Source organism: Paralichthys olivaceus, chromosome 8 (genome assembly GCF_024713975.1).
Source record: "Paralichthys olivaceus isolate ysfri-2021 chromosome 8, ASM2471397v2, whole genome shotgun sequence".
In the NCBI taxonomy this organism is placed as follows: Eukaryota; Metazoa; Chordata; class Actinopteri; order Pleuronectiformes; family Paralichthyidae; genus Paralichthys; species Paralichthys olivaceus.
The window spans coordinates 21,694,585-21,719,385 of NC_091100.1; the positions used below are offsets into that span (position 1 = coordinate 21,694,585).

At 44.3% G+C, this 24,801-nt stretch overlaps 1 protein-coding gene across 3 annotated transcripts; it reads left to right on the top strand.

The window, feature by feature from the left end:
* The first annotated feature begins 4,487 nt into the window (after positions 1–4,487).
* Positions 4,488–23,644, top strand: pcdh10a (protocadherin 10a). 3 transcript variants are annotated; one of them, XM_020084477.2, is made up of 5 exons: positions 4,488–7,644; positions 8,951–9,009; positions 9,624–9,730; positions 19,606–19,766; positions 21,956–23,644. In XM_020084477.2, the coding sequence occupies exons 1-5, from the start codon at positions 5,098–5,100 to the stop codon at positions 22,007–22,009; spliced, it is 2,928 nt and encodes a 975-aa protein (XP_019940036.1). In that variant the 5' UTR covers positions 4,488–5,097; the 3' UTR covers positions 22,010–23,644. The 3 variants fall into 3 exon arrangements, with proteins under 3 accessions (XP_019940036.1, XP_019940034.1, XP_019940035.1); XM_020084476.2 differs by having other exon boundaries at positions 4,492–7,644; positions 19,606–19,989; XM_020084475.2 differs by lacking the exon at positions 21,956–23,644 and having other exon boundaries at positions 19,606–20,346.
* The last annotated feature ends 1,157 nt before the right edge of the window (positions 23,645–24,801 follow it).

The following is a 24,801-nucleotide window of genomic DNA, read 5'->3' on the forward strand; positions in this document are numbered from 1 at the left end:
TGACCAGGAGTACATTAAAACCAGGCCCAGAGTAATTTTCCCAATCAGTGATTGTGCACTTAAATCCAAACAACACAGACTCTTGTTGACATATTGAAAAGATCATTCACATTTACTAGATTGTCATTTGGCTACAACTCAGTTCTAGTGCAGTTTTTAATCAGCGGCAGGGTAGTGGGCTATAGAAGGGCTCTGTAATAGGCTTGAGGTATATCCTTTGGGTGCTCACCTCCTTAATGATATCTAAATTGCCTTTTTGTTCACATTATGAAATTTTAATGGCCTACTGAGCTTTTACCTACAGACCAGGCTTAGTCAGTTAGCCCCACACATCATGGCTGGTTATGATATCATTTGTCACAAATTGTGTCCCATTTGTCATTTTTAAAGCCACTGAATTATAAATGTTCCAAGAGTGAAAGGATACTGACCACGGATGTTGTTTACTCATGAGGAAACAACCAGGAATGAAGTGCAGATACAATAGTTAACTGAAGTCTTTATGCGTGGAACATATTTTTCTTATATTTCCGCAGTTTTATGCCGTGTACACTTTATCCTGGGATGTTGTTTTCAACTAATGTAAAGGTTCTTTGGAGAGTAGTTTGACCTTTTGGGAGGCTCACCCATTTCATTTGTTGGCAAGACCTGCATGATAAGATTGGTGCCACTCTCTCATCTCTCCATTAAACACAAAGGTACAGCCAGGAGACGCTGAGGATGGTGTGACAGTGGTATCGACCTTCTCTTCCAGCTCTCAGCAGGCAAATAAGGGTATTCCCCAAAATGTCAAAGTTGTGGTTCAGGTAGAAATAAATGAATGTAATAGGACTAGTCTTGGTTATTTTCTAATATTAAAGACTGTGTAACTGATCCGTTGACAGCGCTGAGAACAACTGGAAGACCCTGCACACCTTTGATGCTCCCACACAGATGTCTCAGGACGGTGCACGGACTGTTTTCGATTGACACGCACCTTTATCATTCTGACTGGCCTTACTTTCATGGAAGATAATTTGACATGTCACCAAAGAAAAAAAAGTTGGGTAGATAATAAAATGAATGATGGATGAAATCTGTTATGATGCTTTCACTTCCACACTGTCACTGAGCCGTTTTTTTAAGGTTCTTAGTAACACCTGAGCTTTTCTTCGTACAACAAGCCAACATGTCCGCTGTAGAAAAGCCTGTTTGTACAGTGAGTTTGGTGACATGACCTAATTCCCACCATGACTCTATCCAAGTTGAGCCTGAGCTGCAGTCCCATCATCCATGAATCCACCTGTGGGCATGGCCAGAGCCTTTATGATCTAACACTTGCACTATAACATCTCTGTGTCACTGTGTTGACTGTGTTAATTTCCTACAACAAACGTACAACTACGGGATAAGTGGCTCACAGCTGAAGTCAAAAGTTCTCTGTTCTTTTATTTGTGATGAATTAGGAATAACAAGCACTTGTTTGTTGTCAAGACTTGAATTAAAAGGAAATTAAGAGATGATACTTGTAGAAATTTGAGGCATCATTTAGATGATTGCATTTCACAGGATATTACAGATCATTTTGCCTTGTCAAAAGTATTGCATGTAGGTGGGCTGTGGGACACTACTGGAATTTAGACTTGTTTTATGCTTTGTGCTTCTATGTCACTGGATTTTTTCACTAGACTAGGTTATTTATCAGACTTACATAGTTTATAGTTATATTGTACACTAAGACTCCATAGACTTAATGAATATACAATATGTTATACAACCTTTTCAAGTTATAAATATTTAAAAAATAGTGATAGTACTCAATGGTTATTGCAAATCTAACCATCTAAAATACTCATGGTTGAAACAATACAAGAGTGATTTCCTTGGTTTAAAGCTGGCCTGGAACATTCTGTCTTCCCTCACTGTGAACTGTAGAAAATGCCAGTCAAGTTGTGTAGGTGTTGTTCATCACATCAGACATTCTTTGGCATATGTATATGTAAAATATTGCGGGGAGCTAACTTGATGTGCTTCAGTGTGTGCTTGTCGGAGCCTCTGTTGCTCACCCTGGGGACCCAGCACAGATTTCATTGGGGCCGAGGCTCAGCAGGTGGAGTGGGTAAATCACTAATTGCGGGGTAGGCAGTTCAATCCCCAGCTCCTCCCGTCCACATGTCAGGGTGTCCTTGATCAAGACACTGAGCCCCAAATTGTTCCCAGTGGACAGAGCAGGACCTTGCATGGAAGATCGCTGTTATCAGTGTGTGTGTCTACAGTGTGAAAGAGACTGTGAACAAAAAGCAAAACTGTGAATCCTGTGAATACAGCTGATGACTACATTATATATGACTGTTGATGGTTTGTGGTCTGTTCTACGGATCAATATTCACTTTGGGAACATGATATTTATGTCAGTCAGTGGGAGTCAGTGACAATATGGAGGATGTCAGTAGGAAATACACAAACAAGCAAGATACTGATTAACCTGTGTTGAAAGTATCTAATTACATTCACACACACACACACACACACACACACACACACACACACACACATATACACACACACACACACACACACACACACACACACATATACACACACACACACACACACACACACATATATATATATTTACACACACTCACATGTGTGGTGTGTGTTTACATTCCATTGTGATCACCTTTAAAATACAATATAATTGTTTTGAATGAACATTATATTAAATAGTTGATCAGTTTTTTTACAACAATAAAATTAACCTATACATTAAGAAATCAGTTATAATGTTCCACTTATACAATACATAAAACGTAGGCTTAGTACTTTTACTTGGCACAGATTAAGTGTAATAACACCTTATTAAGCCTATACTTTACACTGGTCAGGACTTTCACATTTTTTTATATCACGGCACTGATTCTTTTAATAAAAGATAGAATCCTTCCTCCACCACAGAACATAGATTCACCAGGATCAGTGCCCAAATGGCAACATATAAATAAAGACAAAAGAAAGCATTCAGCTGGCCTGAGAAATACGCTGCTGAGGGCAAACCAGTGCCCCCGAGTTCTTCACCTCCAGGAGTAGTAAAGGAGAGAGTGGGCAGACGCGAGGGGGCGACGTTGGTCTCTGTAACACCCTGACAGAGACGGAGAGGGAGGGAGAGGGGAGGTGCTGAGCGGAGCGCGCGGCTCTGAGATCCGACTCCGGTGTCATCTCGATTCAGTCACACACGCTCCGGCTCAGACATGGGTGGAAATCCATCTAACGTCTCCTCTTTGTTTCTCCTGACTCGTATGGCGAGATGCGGAATCGAGCATCGCTCGCTCTAATCCAGCGCACAATGGGCACGTCGCTCTGTATTACGGCCGCCGCTCGCTGCGCTCCGTCTATTACACTCGGAATTAGAGACTTATGCTAATTAGTGCCAATTACGCTCTTTCTCATCTTTTTGTCATCACCCCTTCGAGTGGTGCGCGAGCAGTCAGACCCCCAACTATTTGTGTTTCCCTCATCGCCACCACGCCATTTGCATATTTAATTTATGCTTTATGAATTAAAGTAGACGCATGACGCAAGTGCGTTACAGTTATAAGGGCCAGCATGAGAGGGGGTTAATGATAAGAATGGGAAGATAGGGGAACTAATAGGCTCCAGGCTATTAGCAACACGGCAGGACTAAAGTATAGGACGCTTCATTACACTGAATTAAAGTAACTCAAGTGTGATCCTGCTCTGGCGGAACCTTGTATCACTCTGATGCTCACTTTCAGACAGCGCTGCAGATAATACTTCATTTAAAATGTGCCATTATTGTCTTTTTTCTTCTGTTGTGAGGAGATGTGTGTTCATCGGAGAGAGAGAGAGAGAGAGTGTGTGTGTGTGTGTGTGTGAGAGAGAGAGAGAGGGAGAGAGAGAGAGGATGGCCATGGCACTGTGAGGTATTGCGTCACCACTGTCTTTACTTGCGCAGGCTCTTTACATGGTGGTCTTTGGCTGTGGGCATCCTTACTTCTGATTCATGCGTTGGTATACGAGCAGAGCTTTTGGTGCCACACTGTTGAAATCCTTTCATCAAGGTCGACCTCACAAATCCCATGGTACTTTATTTAGCAGACTGTCATGTATCAAACAGAGGAAAAACTAAAACACACAACTGAAACGTCTACTATCATTCAAATACATGCACTTTGCTCTTTTCTGATCATATTTAAGAACACTCCGATGGCAGCTGCACCTTTACGCACGCACAGCTCCACCGATGCCAAGTGTCACCTGGTATTATTCGACTTCCTTAATGCACTGGATGTGTAAAACATTTTAATTTCCCTTCTACAACCGAGGCAGGGTCTGCCTGGAGGAGGAACAGGGGGGAGAAGAGAGGAGCGCAGCGCCACTGGTTTTGTTATGAGGGGCCCGATGTGAGCGCTGGCTGGCGTCGCGGAGCCCCAATCAGGTGCCATCACACCCGGTGTTTGAGCATACCATTGGCTGGTGGGGAAAGGAGCTGCGCGCAAAACCAACCCTGCTCCTCACACTCGCCTCACAGAAGCCGAGCTGAGAACATCATCCGCTTTGAGCGCTTAGGCGCAGTGATTACATCCTCACACACAGAGAGAGGGGGATAGAGGGAAAGTCCTGTTATTCGCCGAGTCTTTATTCAGAAGTTGCAATTATTGTAGATTTGGGCGCAGAGCGAACAGGAGTTTTTACTTTCCTCCTTTCTTTTCTTGTTCGTGTGGAGTTTCCTGTTTTTTTTGTTTTGTGACTTTTTGAGAAGAAGGGGCGGTGTGTTCTGTGCACGGGGAGTGCTGGCTATGCGTCCTGGCTCCAGCCTGCGATGTTTGCGCTGACGCCAAAAACTCACAGACCGGCGCAGAATTGATTAAAACAGAGAAGCTGGGATCAAATGGCTGTGCTTCTCACAGCTGAAACGACACAATGTTCCACTGACCCGAGGAAGAGGAGAGGAATTTGGGAATCTGACAGCCTTGTTGCTGTTTATTTCACTGCCTTCTTACGGACAGAGGAAATGGGAAATGCTCGTTTCTTGTAAGAAAAAGGAATAATACTCTTTTTTTTCGTCTTGAAGTGCACTTTGAGAGAGGGGGGGAGATGATTTGGTTAATATTCCTGCTCTCCGTCCTCGATGGAGCCGTCTCTCAGCTGCGTTACACCGTGCCAGAGGAGCAGGAGCCTGGCTCTGTGGTTGGGAATATCGCAGAAGATTTGGGGCTGGACATCACCAAACTTTCCGCTCGCCGCTTTCAGACGGTGCCTAGTTCACGGACACCTTATCTGGAGGTGAACTTAGAGAACGGTGCGCTCGTAGTGAAGGAGAAAATCGACCGTGAAGAAATCTGTAAGCAGACCATCCCGTGCCTACTGCACCTGGAGGTGTTTCTGGAGAACCCGCTGGAGCTGTTTCGCGTGGAGATCGATGTGATGGATATCAACGACAACCCGCCCAGCTTCCCCGAGACGGACATTTCCGTGGAGATATCGGAAAGCGCCATCCCCGGGACCCGTTTCCCGGTGGAGAACGCCTTCGACCCGGACGTGGGCACGAACGCGCTCAGCACATATGCCATAACGAATAATAACTATTTTTACCTTGACGTGCAGACGCAGAGCGACGGGAACAAGTTTGCGGAGCTGGTGTTGGAGAAGCCGCTGGACAGGGAGCAGCAGGCGGTGCACCGCTACGTGCTGACGGCCGTGGATGGGGGCATCCCGCAGCGGACCGGGACGGCTCTCCTGGTCGTGAAAGTTCTGGACTCTAATGACAACGCGCCCACGTTTGACCAGTCCGTGTACAACGTGAACCTGCGGGAAAACTCTCCCGTGGGCACGCTCGTCATTCAACTCAACGCCACGGATGTTGACGAGGGGCAAAACGGGGAAATAGTTTATTCTTTCAGCAGTCATAACGCGCCGCGGACAAAGGACTTGTTCAATATTGATGCCAGAACAGGTAGGATAGAGGTGGCGGGGGAGGTGGACTATGAAGAGAGCAACACGCACCAGATTTATGTGCAGGCGAAAGATCTGGGCGCTAACGCGGTCCCCGCGCACTGCAAAGTGCTGGTTAAACTTGTGGACATGAACGACAACACACCGGAGATCGGTTTTAGCACAGTGACCGAGTCCGTTAGCGAGCAGGACGCCCCGGGCACCGTAATAGCACTTTTCAGCGTGTCAGACCGGGACTCTGATGAGAATGGACAAATGAGCTGTGAGATACTGGGAGATGTTCCTTTCAAGCTGAAATCGTCTTTTAAAAACTACTACACCATCGTGACGGACGGACCACTGGACAGAGAGAGCACGGATTCATACACCATCACCGTGGTGGCGAAAGACAAGGGCCAGCCTTCACTCGCCACCAGCAAGTCCATTAAAGTGCACGTCTCCGATGAGAACGACAATGCGCCCCGTTTTACGCAGGCGGTTTATGATGTGTATGTAACTGAGAATAATGTGCCGGGTGCTTTCATTCACGCAGTGAGCGCTTTGGATCCTGATATAGGGCAAAACGCTCTTATTACCTACTCCATATTGGAGTGTGACATACAGGGCATGTCTGTGGACACGTATGTGTCCATAAACCAGGACACCGGCTACCTTTACGCGCTGCGCTCTTTTGATTATGAGCAGCTGAAGGAGTTTAGCTTCATGGTGCAGGCTAAGGACTCAGGTCCCGCTGAGCTCTTCTCTAATGCCACTGTAAATGTGATCATAGTTGACCAAAATGACAACGCTCCAACTGTTATAGCCCCCATCGGTAAAAACGGCACAGCCAAGGAGCACTTGCCGCGCTCTGCGGAGCCTGGCTACCTGGTGACGCGCATCGTGGCCATGGATGCGGATGATGGCGAGAATGCACGGCTGTCCTACAGCATCCTGCGGGGCAACGAGATGGAAATGTTCCGCATGGATTGGAGGACAGGGGAGCTGAGGACAGCCCGCAGGATCTCACCCAAGCGGGACCCGCAGGGCTACTACGACCTGCTGATCGAGGTGAGGGACCACGGGCAGCCCCCTCTCTCCTCCTCCGCCAGTGTGAGTGTAATATTAGTGGACAGCGTGGTCGAAGGCCGCAGTGGGGACCGCGGCTCGGCCTCCAAGGCAAAGGAGACCTCCCTTGACCTCACCCTCATCCTCATCATCGCCCTGGGCTCCGTTTCCTTCATCTTCCTCCTGGCCATGATCGTGCTGGCCGTGCGTTGTCAAAAGGACAAGACGCTCAACCTGTACACGTGCCTGCTGGCCGGCGAATGCTGCCTGTGCTGCAGCTCCTGCTGCAGCAGGCAGGCCCGGGGCCGGAAACAGAAGAAGCTGAGTAAGTCCGACATCATGTTAGTTCAGAGCACCAACGTGACATCAGGGGTCGGGCCCGTGGGGCAGGTGCCCGTGGAGGAGTCTGGCGTGGGCGGAGTGGGAGGGGGCTTTGGCTCCCACCACCACCAGAACCAGAACTCCTACTGTTACCAGGTGTGTCTGACACCGGAGTCCGCCAAAACGGATCTGATGTTCCTCAAACCGTGCAGCCCCTCCCGCAGCACCGACACGGATCACACCAACCCCTGCGGTGCCATAGTCACCGGTTACAGTGACCAACAGCCGGACATCATATCCAATGGCAGCATCCTGTCTAATGAGGTAAGAGAGGCCCGACACAGCCTCAATCAGCTTGTGCCACTTACCATCACACCAGAGGTAGTAAAAGTGAACAAACTACAGATAAGAGGGTTTAAACGAATTTTAAAGATCCTCCAGAAATCAACACCACGTAAAAGCACCTTATCCACTCAGGTCACGCGCACCAAACGTCTCAGAGAAGATGGAAAAGGAATCTGCTATTGACTCCTCTCTTCTGCTCTGTGGCCTTTAATCACTGTCATGGCGAATAGTGGCCGGACATGGCAATGGTTAAAACTCGTGTGGCCTTTTAGTTGAATTTGCGATGGAGCGCTGTCAGATCAGCCTTTATATCATGCGCAGCAGAGTGGAACAGGGATTCTGACTCTGGGCATAAAGTGCTTATAATTTTCCAGTTAAAGCACCAGGTTGGAAGACGCTTTAAAAAATTCAGTATTTGGTGCTATTTACTCTGACCCATATTTTAACCAGAACCGAAAGCAAGAGCGCACAGAGGGATATTAATGTATCTCTTAATGTATTCAAAGTTTTGAATATTTTCGTTAGCTTCGTGACAAGGTGTGACACATGTCATCACAGTGGGTCTTAATATGTACATAGTCAATATTTGGAATGAAGTGGATACATTAATAAATTAGAAAACGCCAAGAATGTGTCAGGAAGATGGAGAAAATGTCGCCAGGAGCGCACATCTTTACGCGCAACATAGTTTGATTCCATTAGAAGCCTTTACTTGCTGTTCCTTTGTATTGCATTTGATATATCCTGCGCAGGTCATAGAGTTTTTGGTGGCAAACATCATCTGGAGTGGGGAGGAGACGTGTGATTTGAGGGCCCTGTTTTGTGTTCAGCCTGTGCGCTCTGCTCGGGGAAGCTGTGGAGTTGGAGCCTCTTTTCTTTTCTCCCTTTTTGCTGTTGATTGCGGTGCGCGACTGGAGAGGAGCCAGACACCAAGTCACAGCCATGCCTTTGCTGCGCGTTAAGTATTCCGTGCACGACCCAGCACGGCAGCACCGTGAACAAAGGTTGTTCAGTTTCAGCGCCGGGCGGCTCAATCATTTACGCATTCAATCGCCTCCCTAACGCACTCTCCCATGCTCCTCTCACCCACTCACTCTCTCACCAAGTGGATGCGCGGCACCGTCGTTTCCCCCTGCGCCATGCTGCCCCAGCTTCTCCTACCACAATTACACGCTGACAACCTGTGTATGCGTGTATGTGTTTCTTATTTTACATGTATGTACAGTGTCCATGTGGTTATTTGGCATAATAAGTGACAGTATGTGTGTTTCTGTGGGGTTTCCAGACAAAACACCAACGAGCAGAACTCAGCTACCTGGTGGACAGACCCAGACGTGTCAACAGGTATTGTCAAGCACACCACACATGCACCCACCCACACATACTCACACACACTCACACACAGGCAGATGCACACGTTATTTTTTATAGAGCTCAAAGCCTAGGGAGCCACATACCATCCATCTGAGGCCCTCTAACATCCAATAGGCCTCATGGATCCATAACCTGCTTACATATCTGTAAAATTGAATATTACACCCATCAGTATGAATCCCGTATACTCCGCATCGTTAATTGTGGCTTTGAGAGGCTACATGGTTCCCAGTGTATCCATAACGTTCATCTTCAATTTGGCATCAGTCCCATAACTGACAGAGCAGCACCTATTAAAACCCTTATGCTGGATTTCATTACATGCCATGTGTAACATCCAATTTAGACTCCTGACGGCCACCGTGACTGTATTAATGTGGTGTTGATTTCTGATTCTCCCACTCTTTCTCTGTCTCTCTGCCCCTCATTAAATCCATCTCCTCCTCTCCCTTCATCTTCCCTCTTCCTAATATTCTACATCAACCTCTCTTTCTCTCTCTGCCCTCTCCATTGTTTTTGGTGGGTCTCTCCTATTCTCCTCCTCTGGCACGGCTGTCCGTTGTACCATTCGCTGCTTCCTCCAGTTCGGCGTTCCAAGAAGCAGACATAGTCAGCTCCAAAGACAGCGGTCACGGTGACAGCGAACAGGGTGACAGCGACCACGATGCCACCAACCGGGGTCATTCAGCCGGTGAGTCCCCGCCCCCTCCATCACAAAATTACACTGTTATTTCAGTACTCTAACACCCCCCCCCCCCCCCCCCCCGCCTGAGTTCCGATAGTGAGTGTTTGCAGTTCTGAATGGGATAATACTGACTTGTTGGTGCGGACCAGTGGCTTTTAATTTCCTTAATTCGAGAGTGTACTAAGGCCTGGGCTCGGGGCCGCTGGCTAGATGGCTGTCATGAGCAGCCCCAGAGGTGTTGATTGTATTTCACACCCGGATGAAAGGAAGAAATATGTGGGGAATTCTCTTTCGCTTTCTTTCCGTGCCTCTTGCTTCCTCCGCTTCCCTCTTTCTAACCCTGCTGCTGTTTCACAGTGACACTGAAAAGACGGCGACTCGCAGCGAGCCAGTGTCTGAGGCCCGCAGTGGCCTTAATGGCACAAATCAATAGGTTCACTCAAGTGAAAAGAAAAGGTATATAGGTTAAGTTGATATAATAAGATACATTTCAGACACAGTCGGTACAGTGTTGTACTGTCCTTGTTGGTTATAGAGTCAGATGATCAGACACATCAGCAGCTTCTGACAATTTTTTGGAGTTAAAGTTAAAGCAAAAATAAAATGTTGAAGTTAAAGAACATTCCTCTCTCTTTCTCCATCCACACTTTCTCTTCAGGTTTATTTACTGACTCCCGTTTCTCTTCTGCGCTTTACAGTGCGGTCGATTTTTTTAGACAAGGCCTTATCATAAGCATCCCCCCGTTCTCTCTAAAATTCTATTAGGCTTGTACCTGTTTATTGATCAAAGTGGAGTCAGACAAAAAGCAGAGCGATACGAAATCGCATTTCATATTGAATTGCCCTTTCCTTCTGAGGGATTGTTCCGCGCAGCTTGTGTAAGACCCCTGGCCAGACCGGAACCCGCCAAATATCATATCAGTGCCGGGAATACAAATAGAGAGCAGATAAGGTAACTGTAGGATAGTGAACAGTCCTCATCAGGCTCCATTATCAATGAACCAAGCCAAAATAGAGAGCCAGCATGCAGCAGTGGTCGTGTCACTCCCTGGCCTCATTGATAAAAGAGGCTGCGAAGGTCAAACAGAGTGAGACTGAAATGCAAAATTGGAAGAAATCCAAAAAGAATAAATGTTTTTTGTGAAATAAATGTTTACGTGAGTATTTAAATCCACATTCAGAGTCAGATATCTTGCATCACAATGTGAATTTATGTGTAAGTGGAACCGTACAGTGAAATCATGCAGAGCAGCTTCGGCTGTGGATAAGTGGTATGCATTTAGCCCATTCAGCCGGCAGGTAACCCCCGGGCTTCAATAAGGAATCATACATGACATGCTATTACAGGACAGACCTGTGAATGCATTTAAGAATTTATCTAAAGCGGGATATTGACTTGACGGTTTACTAGCACAGTTACAGGATCGCATTTATGAGCCTGTAACATGTCCTTTCGCTTTATTTAGCTCAGAGCGGGATCATTTGGCAGTGGCCTGGGAGCATGCACAGTTGGTGCGGCACTCCGTATTTCATGCTAAGACAGCCACATTTGTTCCTCACGTTGGATTTAGAAGGGAACAGCTTACCACTCCATGGGAGGTTACTCCACACGGCTGGTATTTTTGGAAGAGGGACGCTTTAGTTTCCCCGACTTCTGTAAACAAAACCAGACGGGCCTGTGTGAGTGTGTGTGTGGCTGTAAAGGTATACCTCTGTCTGATTTAATATGTAGGTGTACACATGATACCTGTATATAATCTGCTTGTGTGTGTGTTGTGTGGGAGAAAACAAGGCTCTGTGATGATGACAGAATAGAAAAGGAGTTTTCCTTTGAGACAGTGCTCTGAGAAGCTTAAATGAGATTCAGTTTATGAGAGGAGAGTGGTCGCTAGTGCTTGGCTCGCTGCCAGCTGTATATTGCATCTATATCGGCACACACATTGCTCATTTATGTCTCTGTATGTATATGAGCGCCTTTTTTATTGTGTAAATATATGGGGATGAGAATATGGTTCCTCATCTCACGTGGGTTGTGTGCCGTGTCTGTGTAAGTTTAGTGCTGGGTGCGCGTTCTTTAAGCAGAGAACCAATCTGCATAAGCCTGAGCGAAGACTATGTATAGACCACGTGTATTTTTATGCCTTTCTGCAGCGTTTGTGTGCATAAGCAAATCCGTGTGTGCACATGCATACACACACTTCTACTTAACATGCATGTACTGTAAATATTCTTCCATTTTCTGTGTGTGTGTGTGTTTGTCTTGACACACATATTCGCTTCCAGGGTTTGTGGCAGGGTCTCATCCTTCATTCTGTCTCCCCCACACGTTGGCTCTCCGCAACACTCGGCTGATCAGTAATTCATTTCTAGAACCTTTTGCATAGCAATTATCAAAGGAGGGTTAGAGGCAAGGTTCCCTCACGGGACCGCGCAGTGCACTCTCCCTTTTGGTGCACCGCGGAATATTTCAAATCAAGAGGAAACCATTTCCAGTTGGCATATCATCAACTACACCTGCCGTAGCTTCCCGCACGGCCGCTCGTCTGACACTTTAGAAAATAAGTCTCCCGATGTGGTTTTAAATCAAAGGGACACTGCCTGTGAGGCTGGGATATCACCGGATACCTTTAAAAAGTGGGCAAATGGCTTTTCTGAAAGCAGCGTGTCTGGAGTGAGGCACAGCTGCGTCAGGAGCCAAAGCACTATTGATTGACTGCTACACCTTTTACCTTCCGCACCCGCTCCTTTTTTTAGGTTGTTTGATTCGCATTAGACTATGTCTTTCTCATTATTTCCCTCATCATCCTAATAGAACATGACGGAAAGAGTGAGCAAGCAAAACAATAAAGGTGACAGATAAGAGAGGATACGATATTCATCAGTGAAAAAAGAAAAAGAAATTGGCATCTCAGAAACATTCGATCAGCCGTGGAAGCCGGCGTGACGGGTGGGAGACTGGAAACGATCATTATCATGACGTTTGTTTTGGTGGGAACAACAGCCGTGACAAATGGGACAATTAAATCACTGTGGCAATGGTGTATTAGAAGGCTGATCATGAATTAGTTGTGGGCACCATGTTGCAGTTTCCCATGTCAGTGAGCTGTCATAGGAATTTAGCATGCAGCGTTTTGACACATCCTCCTCTCAGGCCCCAGATAATGACAAGACAGGAGTGGGGGGGGGCATAGAATGAAGGATTGGTGCACAAATATAGATTTAGGTCAAAATAATACAACATATATTTATGTCTGGGCCTCAAGAGACCTCAAATAATGTCCTCAAAAGACAATAAGGTTACTTATATAGTGACTTAACAAAATGTAGCACAAAAAAAGGCGGATCCTTCAATCTCTAATTCTGATCAAAAGACTAAAATCAGAATGAAATTACACCCGACTATTAATATTATCAATTGCCTTATAATTATTCACTCAACATTAATGTTTATGTCAGAAAATAGTAAAGCAAGCTTCCCAGAGCCAAAGATGTCATCTCAAAATGTCACCATCATTCCAGAAACTTTAAGAGTGAGCAAGACAAAAGAAAGAACAGCCAATTCTTTCATTTGAGAAGCTGGAACCAACACGTAGAATTTTTGCTTTGAAAATTGCTCAAAGAAAGCGGTGACATGGTTAAAATGCGTATAAAGCACCAGCTCAATCTCTAGCCCTCGAAACCCCTCTAGCAGAGGAGAGCATACAAATATCTCAATGCGACATGAAAAAGCAAAAAATCTATTACAGCAAACAGGATAAACAAAGTCGCCTCATTAAAAAAATCAATTAGCATTTTTCCTGCAACAGGTGGAGATGTCACCACTTCCACGCTGAGCGCTTTGTTCTATGTCAATAAAAGTCAGTAAAAGTGGTTGCGGAGAAAGGGGAGATCAATCAGTTTGATTAACTAACTGACGAGAGCCTGCAAATTGTGAAGAAAAAGAAAATAAGTCCCTATTTCACTTTATGAGTGTCGTGATGGATGTGTCCTTGGTATGTGGTCTATGAATGAACTGAACGGCAGCTTGAGGGTTTCCAGAGAGATGGCTACACATCCTCATTTTCAGTACCAGTGTTTATGAAAATGCCTCAGATCTGCTGAAAACAGCAGGTCAAAAAGTTGGCCGTGGATATTTATTACTGACGTGAAACATAAGGCAGGAAGACGAATGGAAATAGCAGCAAAAGTCCTGGGAGTCGTAAAGATGCTTTGGCCACGAGAAACGTACATATCATTCAGCTCAGAGATTTAATATCGGCAAACATCTGCTCCGGCCAGGTTGCAGCGCAACACTTCTGACAGAAAAAACATAAAATATGACGTTAAGATACGTGATGGTAATGTTCAAAGTGATCTATGACAAGCAGTTTCACTCACACTGTTCTCTGTTATGATCAAGAACATTACCAGCGTCCCTTTAGCGCACATTTACTTCATGTGAGTAACTCCAGTTTATTACATCCACCAAGGCGCTTGTGTCTGCCTTTGTTTGTTTGTTATAGCAGGACTTCTCAAAAACTACTCATATTATTTCCAGGAAAGTTTGTGACGGGGTGGGGCATGACCTCAGGAAGAACTTGCTGCTGTTTGGTGCGGATCTGGAACACTGCGCAGATCTAGGAAAACTCTTTTTTTTTCAGTTTCTTTCACATTGCATTTTTCATTGCTAATATAGTTTAGATAATCTGACATATTAGATATTTGCAGAACCTGTTTGATTCTCTTCTGGATTTCTAATAGCAATGTCATTTACCTGTTATAACCTCTTATTCTGCTGTTATAAACTCTGATCAAAAATGGTTAAATCAGATGAAGTAATACCTGAGTGCCAGTAAATTACCCTTAAATGTTGCAGTCAGGTCGCTGTACATAGACTCTGATGTCTATGTGAGGTATTGTCAAGGCTCTACATCGTAGGGTGCTGCATTCAGAGAGAAGACCCAGTGATGAAAAGCATACAAACCAGAGATCAATAATCAGTGGTCATCCAGAAGCTTTCCTCTAACAATATATAAGGGGCCGTATTAATCAAACGGACACTCTTAGGGCAAGCGGCCATCTTGGCTCTCTTTCCCCAGCCCATTTGCTCTGGAACAAACATCGAAAATGGTAGCTGCCTCTCAGAGACGCAGGACAATTTCTCTGTCTGTCATTACTGGACATGGTGGAAGCCATCTTGCTCTGCTTTGACCCTGGGAGGTCTCTGGTTTACTCATCACGGCCTCACTGGCCAACTCATGTAAGGAAGCCAGGCTACTCCCCTGCTGTACTGAGCTGCTGTCCAAATATTGACGTTCTGTGTCTGTAGTCTCTCCGGAACAGTGGAGGACAAGATGAAAAACAGAGGTATGGATAGAAGACACCCTCTACCTGAGGGAGGTGGAGTGTTTTTTTTTAAAACAAGATAATGACAGAGGAAGAAAGAGCCAGAGAGGATTTAATGTGAGAGAAAATAACAAGAGACAGAGAAAGAGGGGAAGAGACTCAGAGGGACTAATCGAGACAGAGAGGGAGACAGACAGATGAATGAGTGCTGGGAGGGAGCGACTGCAAAACCCGAGTGCAGCAGATATATGCCTGCAAAGTGAATGCAAACAGGGGGGCTGTGTTTTCTCAGGATTTTGTTTTCCTTCATTTCCGCGCTCCCGGTTGCTGGATGTATGTCAGGCGGCGGGCGCAATTAGTCAAATCACGCCAACGTGGGATTTCGGCAACACACCGAGACGTAATGAAAGAAAAAAAAAGAAACAGAAGTGCTGATTGCTTATTAGCAAGTAAATTGTGTTCGCATTATGTAGCATTGTTTACATCTCCTTGTGTGTGTGTGTGTGATTATATTTGCGTGCATGTGCGAGCGTGCTTGTGTACTTCCTGCCTGATGAGGTCACGATGAGAGATAGGGCTGCTGGCGGGGCCTGTCATTGCCAGTCACCGTTCTAGTTGTTGTTTTGCTTCATGCCCGAGGAAGAAAAGGTGCTTTGCGAGGATCAACAGCCACTGGGTGTCATGTGCACACGGCCTGTCTGTCTGTTCACTTCCGTACGTCTACATATGTCTCTACATTGAGTATTTTTAAGCGTGTGCTTGTGTTCGTGTGCGTGCGTGCCAACGTATGTGTTGATGTCGCCGGATTTTTTTAAGAGCGAGCCCGGCAGGCAAAAATCACTGAGTAGTTTGGAAGCAAGTGACAAGAGTTTCTCCGATGCTGATGCACCGTAAACAGTGACTGCTGCAGACTATATTTACACATCATCTCCAGAGCACAATACGCCCCAGTGCCTGCTCAAGAATATAGTCAGATATGAGAGATATGGAGCAAAGTGAAGCTTTCTCTTAATCCTTTGACATTATTGTATGTTTGCTTTCTGCAAACTTTGGTTTTACACCCTCTGTCATTCAGCTCATTTGTTTTCATGTTTAGATACAAATGCATTGAGGCTATCAAGAGGTGAACAGAGGTGATTGTAGGGCCCTGAGGTCAACGCCTTTGTGCGTTCGAGGTAGAAATTAATTTGCGAAAACTCCAGCGAAAGGCTAAAGGCCAAATAAAAGGTGGGGATTAACAGAAATAGCATTTATTTGCACCCCAACCTTTAAAGATAGCATAAATATACATTAGTTCCAGGGGTGAATCTGAGGCTAAATGCAAGTAAACACCACTCGAAATCCTTAATTAGCATTTACACAGCTCTGCCTGTTCTTCACCTGATCGCGTGCAGTACAGAGCTGCCACTGACACACAACCCACACATGCTGGGGGGTTGATGAAAACAGATGAAGCCTTTGGCAGCATGAGCACTGACTGGTGCTGATTCTGTGGGGCACACAGGAAAGACGGTGGTAAACAGACCAAAGAGGCATCTGACATATTCCAAACCCAATATTAAAACACACAACAAAAGGTTATTTCATTTTACGCAGTTTTAATTTGTTAGTGCCTGTTTGGCGGCAGTTTCTTTTGTTTTCTTAGTATATTACAGGTGATGAAGCAGAATACAGAGAACTCCCAAAACGAGTTTGTGCGGTTGTCCTTGGTTAATCAAAATGTAAGCATATTTTTAAGAATTGCGTTTACCTTGCATTCTATATTGTTATTCATTATTAAAGAGGGTATAGAAAGTGAAGGGTTGGATAGATGTTACAAACATTTTTATATGAAAGGGTCGTAATAGATTAAAAGTACATTTTTTATTTACTTTTAAAATTTCTGGTGATTAAAAATCAAGGTGTCTCCCCTCTGTCCACCTCTGTTTAACCCCTCTCCCATCTCCTTCTGCGAGGCCCTGGTCTCCCCCCGTCTTTTCTGGCCTTTGCCCATTCCATCTGTGATCGCCTGGGTTTCCCTTTCTCTTCCTTATGGTTCCCGCAGTCTCACTGCCTCTCCTGCACGCTGTCTCGCTGTCTGTGAAATCTGTGCCTCCCCCCGTCTGTTTGTCCCCCCCACCGTTTCTTGTCTGTGAGCTCTGTGCCTCTTCCTGGCTCTCCGGTCCCTGCACAGTCCCATCGCCTCCTTTTGCTCGCTGTGAGGCACCGTATTAGGAACATGATTAGATTCACACGCTGCTCACAAACACCAAAGAACAAACCAGCCACGGTGGCAGTTCTGAAGACAACCTGTGATACAGGATTTCACATGTGCACAAATAACAGCTAGAATAACTATCGATCATCAATCTCCTTCCTTCTCCTCCAAGATATTTTGGTACAGTAGTTCTCAAATAAAAGAGGATTTTTTTTAATTTTCTTGATAATAAAGGTAGAATAATAAAAAATAAAAGTGGAAGAAAATTAAATCATACGTAATTCATGTTTTTTGCCCTTGATAGAGATGCTAATGCTGCATTAAATCTTAAGCACAAAGAGCTTTGTGTGAGCATCTTTTTCAGAGATTGTCATCAGTAACTGAAAATACACACTTGTCTGCAGGTATACACTGTGCATAGCCTGAGAGACAAAGCCAAGGGCAAAAGAAATGAAAGCCATGAGCCCCTCTGCTGCTGCTTCTTTAATCTTATTGCTTTAAGTGCACGGTAATGACCAAAGCCAACTCATATGAGCATATCAACATTTATATCGAGCCCTCCCTTCTCTCGTCTGGGCTATGGTGGTCTGACAAAGTACAAGGATGATGTTTGGAAAACTCTTTGTAAGAAAACCATCCTGAAAAAATAAACAGGATTTCAAAAAGTAAGGTAGACATGCTCCCAATCCTCGGGGGAAATTACACCTTTGCACAGCTGTCATAAGACTGGTTGATATTATCCCACCACAATAACGTCCCAAACACAGTTTTTTTTAATTTTCTTTTAAAGTCAGGCTTATGTGGCTTCATATTGAAGGAACATGTCTGTAAAATGCACAGCCCAGGAGAGTCCAAGCTTTCAGTCCGACAGAGCAAACTAAACAAAAAGGAAACCGGTGTGCGTCATTGCATATATGACCAAAGACACATCTTTTTTCTGTTGCTGTGCCTCTCTGAGTATCAGCATACTCTTTTTTATCTCATAATCCATAATCCATGACAGGATGATATTTTGAGATTTAGTCTTAATGTGCAGGAGGGGTGAATGGAGGGAGCTGCAGGTCAAAGTGAGGCTGCCACAGAGTGAACACAGTTATTCAGCTATCACTTATGTTATTGCAGATAATAGCAGGTTACCATATTAATTCACTGGCGTGGTTGTGTTGAGCTGTTGTGAATAGTAACAACTGAACTTGTTTATGAATACTATAGCTTTTTTGTATAATAAATATGACATAGCTTTGTGTGTGCCTGCTTTTAGTCACAGAGGAACAGTGGTATTATCAGTGGAGTGGATCAGTAGAATAGATTTGTGTAAGTAGACCCTCTGATCTGAAGCCCTCTCAGCCTCGGGGGATTACAGATACCAGGATGTCCACTTCTTCTTTCACTGCCTCCTTTTCTACCTCACTTTCCCATTGCATCTATTTCCCCCTCCCACCCCCCTAACTCGTGAGCGTTTTTCCCGCTTTGAACGCGTCATTCCAACGTTTTCCGCATTGATCTGGCTTCGCTGGAAAAGCAGGAAAACTGCAAATCCAATCTGCACAAATGTCGAGGATGGCTGCAGGGTTATTATGATGATGATGACTCTGTTCATGACTCTTGTTTCTTTCTCTAGCCTCTTTATAATCTCTCATACTCTTCTTCCCCTTGTCCTGCTGTCTTTATTCTCTCTAAGAGAGTGTAATTAACAAAACCCGTACCTCTTTCACGCTGGACGTGTGTGTGTGAGCGTGTTATTCTATTTTATCAATTCAGATGTAAATTTCTATCCGTTTTTTTTTGCTTTTGGCTGTGGCTCTGTGTCAATTACACACTTTGCTGGTTTGTGTAGGGATGACTGACATAGTGTGATTAAGCAGCCAGCGAATATTTTGTTAATTTTTGTGGTGCATTTCTTAAGATGACTGTCATTTTTTCGTGCAAGGATGATGGAATATGGATTCACATTTTGTCTCTTGGTGTTTTGGAATCAATTGTGAGTCTGAGGATGCAGGGAGTAGGGGAGTAATGTTTTCGCCACACCACATCACTTTGATTGCACATTTCATTCGGAATGAATGAGGTGAGGAGGAAAACAAACAATTCGCTTCATCAATGTTGGCCTTGTCTCTGTGATAAATAGCTTTTGCTGCATTTTTCCTGCTCGCGACATTGGCAAATGATTGCTAACTTGTGTTCTCTCTTCTGGTCTCTTTCTCCCATCTCCCTCCTCCATCTCGCCTTTCCACTCCAAATATCCGTACCGCTTCTCCTCCACTGCTCCCCCCCATTATCATCCTTTATATGTCTATAATCTTCCACCTACCTCACCCCGCTTGCCCTCTCCATGCCTCCATCTGTATCTCCTCTGCAGGCACCGACCTGTTCTCCAACTGCACGGAGGAGTGCAAGGCCCTGGGCCACTCAGACCGCTGCTGGATGCCGTCGTTCGTGCCGTCAGATGGGCGCCAGGGGCCGGACTACCGCAGCAACCTGCACGTGCCCGGCATGGACGCCACACTGCCCGACACTGAGGTACCCTCCTCCGTCAACCTCTCCGACCAGCTCACCATGGCCTCGCCCACCTCCTCGTCCAACGATAGGTCATTCTCCACCTTTGGCAAGGACGGTCAAAGATCACAGTCACACCACAGCCTTCACCATCACCTCCATCAGCAACAGCAGCAGTACAGCTCCAGCACGCTAGAGAGGAAAGAGTATGATAGGGGGACCCTACCGTACAAACCCACCTTTCTCTGTGAGTATCAGTATGAAAGCTCCCTGGGACCCTATGACTTTAGTCTGGTCCAGTACAGATACTAAGGAGGGAACAATTATTCTGCCTCTTGATTCTGATCTGGACTTTTTATGTTGTTTATCAACTTTTATTTCTTCTATTTTGAAGGAGTTTTTTAATACAGCTTAATGTTTTTTTGAATTGTTTAGCTTTTTTTTTGTAAATTATAATTTATTCTTTTGAATGTAATGGAATCTATTACTGCTAACTTCCCTGCTCCAAAACACCCTTTGAAATTCTCAACCTAACCCCATCCTAACTCCTAACACTGTCTGTAATCATATGACTTATTAAAAAATAAATATGATTTGGATTGGACTCATGTGGAACTGCTGTGGCCCCTTTTTCTTTATTTTATTTTCTCTAAAATTGACCCCTCAAAATCCCTTTTTATCTGATGCTCATATAGGAAAAGGTCATAACACACAATCACACCTCATGTTTTAATTCCTACCATCCTAACATGCATACATTTATAGAGAGTTAATAGCTTAAATAACATGATTTGAGTGCGTAGGGAGAAAATAAAAGCCACATCATCTCATGTTGTAAAGGACATCTTTGCTCAACAAAAAGAGTTTTGCTCAAGCAAATGACTCGAAGGTGAAAAACACAACCCACGCTTCTTCTTCTCCACGAGGAATGAAGTCCATTTTGTTCTCAAAAGAAAGTCCCGAGTATCTAAACTTGCTCGCCAGCAGATCAATACCTGACATAAAGAGGAGTGGGTTGCGGTGGGCTTTTCAACCGTGAGGTCGCAATTCCTCAGCTGGAAAAGTCTTGTACACAAGTTTGTTTGTTGTTGTTTTTTTGCGAGAAAATAATGTGATGTCAGTTTAATTTGGCAAATGAAACATATTCATATACATTGGACAAAAACTGAATTTCAAGCTGGGATCTCTAAAGAGATTCTTCTGAAAAGGATGGCGGCACACTACTTGCCGCTTTCAATTGCTTTCCAAGCTCTCGCACATTACATGAATATTCTATTAGCTCTAAGAGTAGAGAATGGTTTCGATATACACATTCAGTAGAGAAGTCATTTCCAGTCAAGTCACCACCATGTTAACTACCATCCTCCATGATACTGCATGCTGACTGTGGGTTGTCTCTCAGGTAAACTATGAAAACCATAACCTGCTTTTCTTTTCTTTTTTTCTTCCTCTTTTCTTGTTTGCGACTTGGCAAACAGAGCCAAGCAATATTCCTCTTGCACATCAGGTCTGTGTGAAAAATAATTGGTCTTTAGCCTTCAGGTGCTAGAGCCTGCTTTGCTCCAAATATAGCTGCCTGCGCGTCTGCTCATCTCGTCTGCCTCGCAGGGTTAGGATAAATGCACTCCTTATTCGCTCAGTCCAAAACTCGCCACAAATGTATTTTATTTAACTTTTTTTTTTTTTTGATTTAGGATTTCTCACATTTGTCTGGTCTGAAGCAATTAATCGACCCCACACTGCCACGGCAAGGTTTTGTTGTTCATCAGTCTGTAAAGAATATTTGACTGGCTGAGACTCTAAAAACCAATCAGCATCATGTTCTCCTTTTAAAAATAGCTGCTACTAGTGGCTACGGCAATGCTCTGATCGCCATCGTTGCCTTGATAAAGGGTTTATAAATGTTTAATGATCCATTTATGGATAATTAATGAAGCAATTAGTGTTCTGTGTATTTTCTGTGCATGCATTATGTAGCCACCAAATTCTGAACATTTATCTTCGCTGATGGACATGTTTTTACCCGATTCCCAAATTATTTGTAGCATTACACTGCGACGACCAGACTTTAGGGTATATAAATAACTTCACAGAGAGTCCTCTGTGGCATGTATCCTTCTAGAGATGGTATTTCGAGCCGATTGTGTCACTAAAAAGTCCCAAGGGGAAGGGTGTCATTTGTCTTAACAAATGTGTTCTCTGTCTTTTCGCAGCCCGCAAAAGGATTTGCTAGTTCGTTCCATGTGGACCTGTCGGAGACAGCGTGAATTTCTGTACCAGACCACCAACGCCGCTGCTAAAGACAGCGAAACAAAACTGAACAAACACCAACCTGGACAAAAGCAACCTTGGTTAAACTTCATTATCTCGGCTGGCGAGCTGTAACAAAGCCTTGGCAGTGGCTGCCGAGGGAGGGAAGCAGAAATAAACAATGAGTAGCTGTAAACCTCTAGATACCTGAGGAGCAATCCAAGGCCTTATTCCTCTCAGCGGGACTGAGACTGGGGCCAAAACACTCGACATGTGACGATTATAAAAATCATCAGCAGAAAGAAGAGAGTAACTGATATGAACAGAGGAATACAAAAACAACAAGTGACAAAAGATGAGAGACGGATTCACTCACAGAGGTGGTTTGTCTTTTTTTGACTGAGGAGTTAGCCTCTAGAGATCTGTGTGTGCCTGTTTACATGAAGAAAAAAAAACTAATGTTTCTGTACAAACTACAACCAACGTCACACGGAACCCTTTAGCTATTTCTATGGTCACCACTAAGCCAACTGTACAGAGACTGTGTGGGGAGGAAAAAGGAGACTGACAGCCAGAGTGAGAGACCGACACTTAGGTAGACAGCAGGTGTTGTACAGGTATGAAATGACAGAAAAAAAAACAAAGGAAGGGGGGCAAGTAGAGATGATGAGCAGTACTATAAATTCTGTATCTCTGGTTTTTTGACTTGACTGTCTTTATATAACTTCTCTTTTTTGTTTCTGTTGTTCTTTCTGTGTGGTTAAAGTGTGCAGACTCTAACGTATTCCAACGTACAGCTACAGACAGGAACATGCGCTCCGGAGCCGGGTTCAGTCCTCTTTCGTGTTTAGCCACTTCAGGAAGGCGAGTTAAACAAACACAGACGATGCGCAGAAAAGAGAAGGAGTTTAAACACAATCCTCATGTTCAGTCTGTCAATAAAATATCACAAATGAATGTTCTCATTTCTACACTAGTGACTAACAGTTCCTTCCTGAGCTGACTGCAGAGAAAGTGAAATGACCCTTTACCAGGATGTGGTTCCCTTGATGCCATTGGCCTATACATAAACAATCAGACACATTCAGTGGTTTTTATCATGTGTGCAAAGTGTTTACTGTGCTATTTTAAAAAGCTTATAAATGAATATAAATCTATATATATAACTATATATATATATACATATACAATATACTTTTTTTCTGAAAACTGTGTAACCATTGGTTATTTTCTACACCTCATATTGTCATTCAATCTAATAATACAAAGTACTTCAAAATCGAAACTTGTATCGATTCAAACAGAGAAGGAGTGTTGAAGCCGACAAAGCAAACCCCTTCACAACAACCATGGATTAAGTTGCTGTTACTTGTTACTTTTCACAGTTTACAGATGCTGGGCCTAGTTGTGTGTAGCCATGACACCAGTTTGAGTTGTTTTGGCCTGTTGTGTATTTTTACTAGCAGAATATGTGTTCATGTACAGGAAGGGGGGACTATCACAATCGAGCTAGATATCAAAGTTTTACAATCATACAGGACAGGTATACACAGACAATACACGGCGGGGTGCAGTATGGCACGCTCGCACGCACATAACACACACACACACAAACACAGGTCAAGTGGTGATAAATAAACAGTGTAATTGAAGTTCTCTAATGTGTGTTTTGTCACGTTCACCTGGGAATAATAGCATATAAGGGATCAATAAAACCCAAGTAAGAGCCTGCAGCCATGCTAGCGGCTCAGGGGGGCTGTGCTCTGGCACAGGTGTGCTTTGAGCTAAATGCTAACATCAGCATGGTAACATGCTCACAAGGACAATAAAAACATATTGATGCTACGCAGGTGTAAGCTTTACCATGTTCATCATCTCAGCTTGATGCATTAACTTTTGCCAATTAGCACTAAACACGGAGTGCAGCTGAGGCTGATGAAAAAGTTGATTAAAAAATTTGAGCTGATGGTGGCACTAAATGGAAATCTGAAGGATCACCAAAATTATTACAATCGACCCTGTGGACATACTGTATGTGTAAATAAATACATATCAAACTTCAAGGCAACCCATCCAATAGTTGTCGAGAGATTACAAGGGGGGGGGGGGTTACTATCAAGGCTCATTTTTATGATGTTCTTCCTCATCCTTTAAGTCAAACTAAATTATTAAACACATTTCGCATTTACCCCTCTGATGTTCTGGCTGAAAATGCTTTGTTTTAGTGAGACATCTGATGTCAGATGGTATTGATGATAATGGTGAAGATGATACTGATAATGCACCAGGTTTTTTCCCAAAACAACTTGCTAAAACAACCTTTGGTAGTGTCATGTGTGGTTTGCAAACTCTGCATTGATCCTACACACAAATATTGTGAGGTGTTCACAGAAAAACTGGAAATGTCTTTTGTCATCCTTCAGCGTTTTTTCAACATTGTGTACCGTATCAGTAACTTACTGTATAATGGTTCTTACAGACAAAATTATACTTTGGAGCAGTTTTACAGCTCTGCAGTGGCAACAACCCTCCACCTTAGCTTTTAACTCACTCACCACAAAACCTATAAAACCTGGCCCTGTTCAGACCTGGTATTAACACAAGCAGTAAGAGATTCGATCACAAGTGGACATCTCTAATTTTGTCTGTTCACACCTGGTATTAAAATCCATCCTGAATGTGTCTCCAAAGATTACTTCCAAAATCCACACGCAAATGATTACGCATGTCCGCAAAGACCAAATTACTTTGTTTTTATCCAGTGTGTCAGAGTGTCGAGTGAGCAAGAGAGAGACAGAGACGGTGAGAG